This window comes from Anthonomus grandis, chromosome 9, assembly GCF_022605725.1.
Source record: "Anthonomus grandis grandis chromosome 9, icAntGran1.3, whole genome shotgun sequence".
Lineage (NCBI taxonomy): Eukaryota > Metazoa > Arthropoda > Insecta > Coleoptera > Curculionidae > Anthonomus > Anthonomus grandis.
Window position 1 is genome coordinate 26,742,635 of NC_065554.1, and position 9,223 is coordinate 26,751,857.

The 9,223-nt window shown below is 34.2% G+C and overlaps 1 protein-coding gene across 1 annotated transcript; it reads left to right on the forward strand.

The window, feature by feature from the left end:
- On the forward strand, nucleotides 1-3,582 carry LOC126740623 (charged multivesicular body protein 1b). The gene is made up of 5 exons (XM_050446729.1): nucleotides 1-19; nucleotides 58-191; nucleotides 434-697; nucleotides 2,824-3,025; nucleotides 3,081-3,582. The coding sequence occupies exons 2-5, from the start codon at nucleotides 158-160 to the stop codon at nucleotides 3,199-3,201; spliced, it is 621 nt and encodes a 206-aa protein (XP_050302686.1). The 5' UTR covers nucleotides 1-19; nucleotides 58-157; the 3' UTR covers nucleotides 3,202-3,582.
- Nucleotides 3,583-9,223: the final 5,641 nt, after the last annotated feature.

A 9,223-nucleotide genomic window follows, 5' to 3' on the forward strand; every position in this document is an offset into this window, starting at 1 on the left:
TTATGTTATTAATCATAACTTTTTATAGCATTAACCCCTATAAACTGTTTATCTATGTTTTTATAGTTTTATTGTTTTTAACGCAAAAATTGTGAAATCCGCCTTTAAAAGCAGAATTATTTAGTGAAGGAATACCAGAGCTGCTTAAATTCAGAAAATGGGCAACGAAATGTCACAATCGGCTATGGAAAGTATCCTTTGATAGTAGCAATTAATGGAGTATGGTCTTTTTACTTATTTTTTTTCTTTAAATAGCTTAACTTGAATTCTACTACTTATTAACGTTTTGTCCCATAAGTTTCTCGAGTCCTCCACCCAATTATTATAAACATGTTTGACCTTCTAAGAAATCTTATATTAGAGATTAATATTTTTTACGATTACCTTTATTTTATCATAGTCTGAATGTTTCCTTAACTTTTGTGCTCCTCAGAGCACCTATTCAACCTAAAATTTGCAGTGAAAGAGTTGGAAAGGAACTCAAAAAGATGTGAAAAAGAAGAGAAACAAGAAAAAGCCAAGACAAAACAGGCCATTCAGAAAGGTAACATGGAAGTCGCTCGGATCCATGCAGAAAATGCCATAAGGCAAAAAAATCAATCTCTAAATTATTTAAGAATGTCCGCTAGGGTTGACGCTGTGGCCAGTAAAGTGCAGAGTGCAGTCACTACAAGGAAAGTTACAAATTCTATGGCCGGTAAGTTTAACCTTAAATAAGATAAATTTTTAATTCATTAAGCACGACCTAGAAACATTATAATTACATGTTTTGAAAAAATCTAAAAGAGGCTACAAAACTTTTATGTTTCTAATATCCTAGCAAAACATCAATATGGGTTTTGACCACCACAGCACTGTAAAACCTTAGAAAAACTTACTTCCGAAGTCACTAATCAAGTAAACAGCAGCAGAAAATATCTAAGTGTCTTCATTGATTTAGCTAAAGCATTTGACACTGTAAAATATAAAAAACACTATAGGGTAAGGGGAACCGCTAAATCACTTATAAAAAGTTATTTGCAAAACATATGTTAAGTTGTTCAAAAATGGATACCACAAGGGACAGTATTTGGTCCTATTCTGTTTCTGATATATTTGATGACATTGATTTTTAATGTTTAATATTAGGATTTGACAAACCAGTCCGCTATAGAGGGTTTAAATAAGGTAAAAAATTGGTTGAATGTGCATAAATTAAGCCTGAATGTAAAAAAAAAACAATCAAATAAAGGAAACCTCTGCAACAATATACTGACTTTTCCAAGGCCTTTGACAGGCTTAATCATTCCACTCCTGGTTGCAAAGTTGTCACTCTGTGGCATTGGTGGTTGTCTTTTGGCCTGGTTGAAGTCATATCTGTCTGGAAGAACACAGATTGTAAAGATAAATAACTTTTATTCTAGTCCTTTTCCAGTGAGTTCTGTGGTTCCTCAGGGTGCCCATCTTACCCCTTTTTTATTTAATCTTTTTATTGTTCATTGTTTTGATTATTGTAATGTGTCGCTTTTTGCTGATGATGTTAAGATTTTTAGAATTATAGACAGTAACTTGGCACATCATGAACTTTGTTCTGATCTTCACAAATTTGAATTATGGTGCTATTAGAATGGTCCTAAATGCTAAAAAATGAAAATATATTCAATTTACCAGGAGTTTTAGTCCACCATTTCATCAGTACCATCTAATGAGTTCACTTATTGAGAAGGTATCAGAGATATGTGATCTTGGGGTGCTTTTTGCTTGCAGACTAACCTTTTCAAAAAATATTGAAATATAATGTGTAATAAGGCTTACAAAATGTTGGGTTTATTAAGAGGCACACTCATGATTTCAGCAGTATTGATTCCATCAAACTTCTGTATTTTTCATTGGTTCGCAGTCAACTTGAGTCGAATTCATGTATATGGTCACCTTATTATCCTAAATATATAATGTGTCTAGAAAAAGTTCAACGTAAATTCATAAGATACATTGCTTACAAGCTTAATATTCCTTGTATTGATATTAATTACAGTGAAATGTATAGATTGCTGAACATTGAAAAGTTGGAGACTCGACGTAAAAACTGAGATATTGTCACAACATACAAGATTCTTAACAATGTAACACAGTCTCCTGAGTTATTGTGTCAGCTTAATTTAAATGTTCCTCCTACTACAGTGCTCAGACAGACTAGATTATTCTACCTTGAACAACATCGTACACTGTATGGTGAAAACTGTGCGATATGTGTGTCAGTATAGATTTGTTTCATTATTCCCTAAGTTCACTTCAACGAGTTTTAAAATCTGCTTAAGTGCAATATAATTTTATATCTTGATTTTGCTTAAAGTGTGTCTTCTTTTCTATTGCAGTTACTCTGTTTTAAACCATTGTTGTCCTTATATTTTATTTAATTTTATTGATGTTACCTGTTATCTGTTATTTATGCTAGATATTTAATGATAGTACTAATACTTCAAGTGCTTTATTGCGATATAAAATCTTATTTTGTTGAATATTTTATATACTATATTTATTTTGTAAATTGGTTAATTTATATACAGTATACTGTACTGTAACAAAATATCTAGGTGTATTTGTTGTTCAAAATCCTAAATGGCATGTTCATACCAAATATTTGCCTAATTAATGTATAGTATTGTTCATTTCAAGTGTTAGATCTTATTTATACACATGTTTTAGTAACTATAGATAAGGGTTTCAAATTTTTAACTTTTATTGATTTTGACTTGTGTATGCATTTTGCACAAAATATATTAAATTCGAGTCATAAATTCCTTGTTTTTCCTAATAAATTAAAATAAAAACTCCATATAAAAGGTGTGGTGAAAGCGATGGACGCCGCAATGCAAAGCATGAACTTAGAAAAAATCTCCAACGTGATGGACAAATTCGAGCAACAATTCGAAGATCTCGGCGTCCAAACGGACGTTTTGGAAAACACCATGGCCCAAACTACTACCACTTTAATTCCCCAAAATGATGTTGATTCTTTGATGCAACAGGTAGCAGATGAGGCAGGGTAATTACACTAAATTTTCATTACTATTGGTGATACTGACGAGAGAGGTTTTTAGGTTGGAATTGAACATGGAATTACCAGAAGGACCTCAGGGAAGTACCATTGGAAGCTCAGTAGTTTCACAGGAGCAGGATGAACTCACACAAAGGTTGGCTAAACTTAGGCAAACGGAATAGTGGTGTTTTGTTGAGTCTGAAGGAGCAAGTGTGAGTCTTTTTAATTATTTTCTTAAGTTTCCATGGGTAAGTGCTTGCAATTAAGCAGATCTTCCCCAATATTTTTCCAAAAGAAAGAGGACATAAATGTGATATAATAGTGTAAAAAAATGTTTCAATTCCCAGACTAAAATAGTTCTTATGATTGGCCCACAGATATTAAAATCAGCGGTGCCGTTTCTTGAAATGTATGCTTTTAATCCACTTTTGGAGATCCTCCTTATATATATAAATATGTATAATAAGCTTATTTTTAATTTGAAAGTGTTGTTTCATAAGATTTGTTAAGTTTTTATAGTGAGCACAGCTAAAAGTCAATAAAATAATTTTAAAAAGTGAAAACTTTGTTTTCAATTTTCTTTTTTTTTTAAAGAGATAGAAGATTATATATATAGACCATTGAAACAGTGGTAAATCTGATGTTTTGTGGTAAATCTGATGATTGTGTGATAAAACTTGTTTATGTTGATATTTTATCAATAGAAAAACTACCAGAATCCTCAAGCTCTGCTAGTAGAAGACTATCAAATGCCTTTGAGAAATCAATGAAAATGGCATTCACTTTCAGACCTTTTAAAAGTACCAAACAGAGAATCCTGGTATATAAAAAAGTTGGAAATGATTAATTTTCCCTAAAAATTCTATTGGTTAATTAAATTTTTGTATTGAACGAACAGAAAAAGGGGCAGCTACAAACAAATTATATAGCTGTGCTGTTCGACATATTCTACCGATCACCACTTTTAGAAATGGTTGTTTTACTATGAGTTTCTCCCGAATTCTGGTGAATAAGGATCTGAGCTGTATTCGTAATAAACAGTTCTTCGACTATAGTCCAATAACATTCATCAAGACATTTGACCTAAACATTCCACTATTGACTATTTAAATACTATTGTGTTCTCTAGTTAATATGAAATTAATTATCTGTGGTCTTTTTCAAACACTTTCTATCAGAATTTTAAAGATTACATATAAATATCGAAACGTGTTTTTTGTTTCAAAAAATAGCCCACCATTTCCACTATGACAATTCAGACTAATAATAATTCAATAATAAGCTTTATTCGGCTAAAAAGTTAAAAAAAGTTATTAGCCAGATTAATACTATGGCAGTTTCAGTAGCAGTCTTTTATGATCTGCCAAAGACCTTTGATTTTGTTTGTCATAAGATTTTATTGAGAAAACTTCAATTTACCTACAGGACAAATTCCTGTTGGCCTAATCATAGAAACTTTAGCAGCACGCACGTTGAAAAGGCGTGTTTTAAATCACGAAATAGCGTTCCAGAATCATTTTGCTGGTAAGTGTCTGTAAAAAAATTCCTTTGCTATTATCATATATTTTTGTGAGACGTTAACCTTTAAATCATTCAAATTACACCACTCATAGACTGATTTTAAAATATTATTTAAGTTGATGCTCATGTGTGTTTAATGTAGTAAAATAAAATAAAGCATCATCTGCAAAAATATAACTTGTGCATTCTTTAACATAATCTATTAAATCAATAATGTATATTACAAATAGCAGTGGTCCTAATACATTACCCTGTGGAATGCTATATTTATTTATTAACGGATCTGATCATTAATTTTTAATACCTGTTTTCTATCTTTTAAATACATACTAAACCACTCTAAAACAACCCCCTTTAAACTTATACTTTTTATTTTTGTTATTAATCCCTTTCTATTGATGGTTTCAAATGCTCTTGTTACATCTAGAAAAATGGCACCAGTGCAATAAATTACACTCTATATTTTTTTTCCCAATCAGCCAACACACCCTAAACTTGGTATCGGAATAACTGTTGATAATTTTAGTGGTTCAGGGATTTCATCAGTTTCAAGAGAATAATTTATTAAATTAAACAGTGGTTATTTTACATTGTTTTACTCGCCATGTTAAAAAAAAATCTGTTAAGTTCTCTATAATTAATTACATTTAAATGAGAAAATCTACGGTCCGAATTTGGTTTACTAAGTCCTTTGCAATATTTGCTCTGTCTACATGTAATAGAATTTCATTTATACTGTTTATAAAATAGTTATTATACAGGGTGTCCGGAAGCTAAATGCAATCCTTTAAGGGGGTGATAGCTGACTTAATTTCAAACATTTTAAGCTAAATATGTGTAGGTCGAAATTTGTTTATAAATTTTTTATGGCAATTTTTGCATTTTTCTCAAGAAATACCAAAATTTCACACTTAGGTAATACAGCGCAAGTTACAATTAGTATCGGAGTTTCAAAGTTTATTTTGTTTTGTCTAATGCGTATTAATAAAAATACGATCAATTCCAAGCTTCTGTGTAAACTTATAGAAAAAATAGAGACATTGAAACGCCCTTTATTTTTAGATATCACTCATGCCGATGCCTGGCCAATTCTCAGAATTATGGCCTCTTTTGTGCGGCAGGTCATGTAAACAAAAATTATTAGACTGAGACCTCTCATAAGCCTACTAAGCATTAGAGCCCCGATTGTGGGGTTATTTTAGGTTTTAATGTTAAATAAAACACAATTTTGTTTAAACTATTTATTGTTCATGTTCAAAATGCAATCCATTATTTCTAATACAGGCACGAGCCCTTTTTGTTACTTCGGTGGTGGTTACTCTTTGGTCATATCTTTTTTCATCCTGTCAAATACTTTATTTATTTTGCGAATCAACTTTTCTCTTGTTCTTATTTCGGTGGTGTATACAAGCTGCTTTGCCCGGCCCCATATGAAAAAATCCAACGGAGTTAGGTCAGGCGATCGAGGAGGCCAAGGAAAGGTTCCGCCTCTACCGATCCAACCGTCCGGAAAACAGTCGTCTAAGTAATTCCTGACAGCCAAGGACCAATGCTCTGAACAACCATCTTGCTGAAAGATTATTGATCTTTCTCGTTCCAATAATCCAGCTTCGTCTAGAAGAACGGGGATATCCAATTTTGTAGAAAATCTAAATAGTTAGCACCATTTAAATTCTCTGGTAGAAAATGTGGCCCAATAATAGTCCTGCCTATTACTCCGGCCCACACATTGACCGAAAATCTGTTCTGAAATGATTTTTGTTTTTTCCAGTGCGGATTTGCATCTTTGGCAGCCCATTCGTGGAGGTTGTGGTAGTTGGTAATACCCTCCCTGGAAAAAATTGGACTCGTCTGTCCACAAGATACTTCTTAAGAATAACGGGTCCTCGATGTCCATGTTCAATAAAAAGCGGCAGAACTGAATTCGTCTTGCAGGGTCTTCTTCTTGAAAGCCCTGCACCCCCGTACCATGAAAGGGATACTGTCCATCTTTCTTCATGGTCGTCCACACCTTCCATCTAGAAAGGCCAAGGTCTTCAGCTATTTTTCTGACGCTTGCAGTATGGTCTGCGGTAAAAGCTTCCAGTATTTGCTCCTCAATATCTACATTATTATGGCCAGGGTTGACTCCACGTGCCGGATTATTCCCAATGCCAACTTCAGTAAGACGGCGAAAGGTGTTTTGAAACACCCTGAAGTTTGGTAACCTCCGATCTGGATAACGTTCCTGGTACAAGCGTCGTGCCAAAGCTCCATTACCGTTAGCGTGCCCATATGTGAAGACAATGTCAGCCTACTCTTGGTTGGTAAATTCCATTTTACAATACTGTTTAATAAAACAGGCAGAAACTCGATTTAAAAAACAGTGGATGCAGTCAGTACGAAGTTGATAATCTTACAAAATTAGAGGCTAGAGTGAAACTAAACAACATCATCATCATCTTGCCACTGGTGTTATCCGGACTAGCAACATGGCTCCTGCCGGTCTTCTGAATATTTATTTTCCGAGATTTAGGCGCCTATCTCTTGTTTATGTGGTCGCATCAGAGTGCTGTTTGTAAGGCTCGGAGCATGGGAATCGACCATAGAGTAATTAAAAGTATTAATATTCATTTCTCTATGGAATCGACTGTCGGGACGTGAAAAGGTGGGTTATATTTATAGGTTTGGATCGCTCTGGGATTGGTGGCTCGCCCAAGCCCCCCAAAGCGAAAGCTGATGATCGTTTACTTTACACTTAGTAGCGGAGAGAGCACAACATTTTAAGCGGTGTCGTTTGGGTTTTGACCGTCGAATGGCATTTTGAATGAGGTCGATATTGCGATGTCGGAGAACAGACAATTTGCGCTTTGTTTGGGTCCCCTTTGGGTTACATTTAAGAGAAAACGCCTCTCCATGGTCGGTTTTCTCGCCATTTAAGTAGGAATTTTTTTAATTCTTCGTTCTCGAGGGACCTTATGCGTTCTTTAAATTAAATATGTTTCATTTTTATAAACTCCTCTATGGTCTCAATGCGGCAATCCTCTCTTATGTCTATATTTCTTGCGTATATTGGTGCATTTGTAACTATTCTATTAGTGTTTTATTTTGAAATCGTTCTAGTCTGGTGAGGTTTGTTTTTGTAATATTTGTTAGCACGCATGAGCCATAGAGGAGTTTAGGTCTAATGATTTGTTTATAAACAAGAAGTTTATTCTCGATCGACATCGATGACATTAAGCTGCCTTTTAATGTGGAAACTAAAATTATTTTTATTATCAAAAAAGACCCCTAGGTTCGCTACCTATCTCGCTCTTCCAGGGAACCTCTGTGCCCAATACCACCAAATTTGGAATGTCGCGATCTTGTTTTTTTGAAATTAGAATTGCTTCCGTCTTGTCTTCATTGATCTTTATCTTCCATGTTTTTGCCCATAGGCAAAGTTTGTCTATGTGGCTTTGTATATAAGCATTTAACTGGTCCAAGTATTTGCAACTGGCGAAAACGCAGGTGTCAGCGAATAATGCTAGTTGTGAGTAGTGCTCGTTTTTCGGTATGTCCGCCTGGTAAATGTTAAAAAGTGTTGGAGAGATGGGGGAGCCCTGAGGCACTCCCGCTCTCACTTCTCTATATGGTAGAGTTTTATCTCCAATTTTGGCGGTAAAAGCTCTTCCTTTTAAAAAAATTTGAATTAGTTTTACCATGCCGGCGGACATACCGAATTTTATCATTTTATGTATTAATCTGCCATGCCACACCCGATCGAAAGCTTTCTCGATGTCGAGTGTGATCATGGCGGTCGAATATCTTGCATTAAATGAGTCTACAAGAGTTTGTTGAATTCTCGCCGGCTGCATCTCTGTTGAGTGACCCTGCACAAAGCCATGTTGTTCTTTGGGGATTATTTTTAATTCTTCCGTTTCCTCTCTCAGCCTGTTAAGTACCGCTTTTTTAAAAATTTTCCCAATTATTGGTAACAGGCTGATGGGTCGATAACTCTCCTAAATTTTTCCCCTGTTTTGGTATCATTTTCACTATTGCCCTTTTCCAAGCTTCAGGAAAATGGCACAGGTTAAGGCATTGGTTATATATTATTAATAAATCCATTAGTGTGTTGTCAGGTAGCTTTTTTAGCATCTTATTATTTATATTGTCGTAACCTGGTGCTTTTCTGTTTAGCTGTAATGCTATAAGTTCTTTTATTTCGTAAAGTTTAATTTTTTTAGGGCTTCTTATATTCTGGGGTAGTGTTTCATCTATTATTTTATATGTATTTTTAATTTCTTCTTCTAGTGCTAAACTAAACAACAAGAGGCTAAAATCACACGTTTTTATTTATTAAGCGAGTACCTAACTTGTGACCCCCACCCCAAAGTACCTACTAGGTACCCCTTACCTTACAGTATCTACTATTAGGTACCTCTGCTAAATTTTGTTTTTATTACTTTTTATTTACCTGAATATTTACTACACTGTACCATAATAGAAAACCAATCCAGTAAGTTTTGTTTACATGACCTGCCGCACAAAAGAGCCCATAATTCTGAGAATTGGCCAGGCATCGGCATGAGTGATATCTTAAAATAAAGGGCAGAAACTAGGCATATTTTTAGAGAGGTTAGAACGACGAAAGCATTTTTATAACAATTATTTAAACATAAAACAGCATTTTTATTTTAACTCCATATTTATTTTTTACGTTTC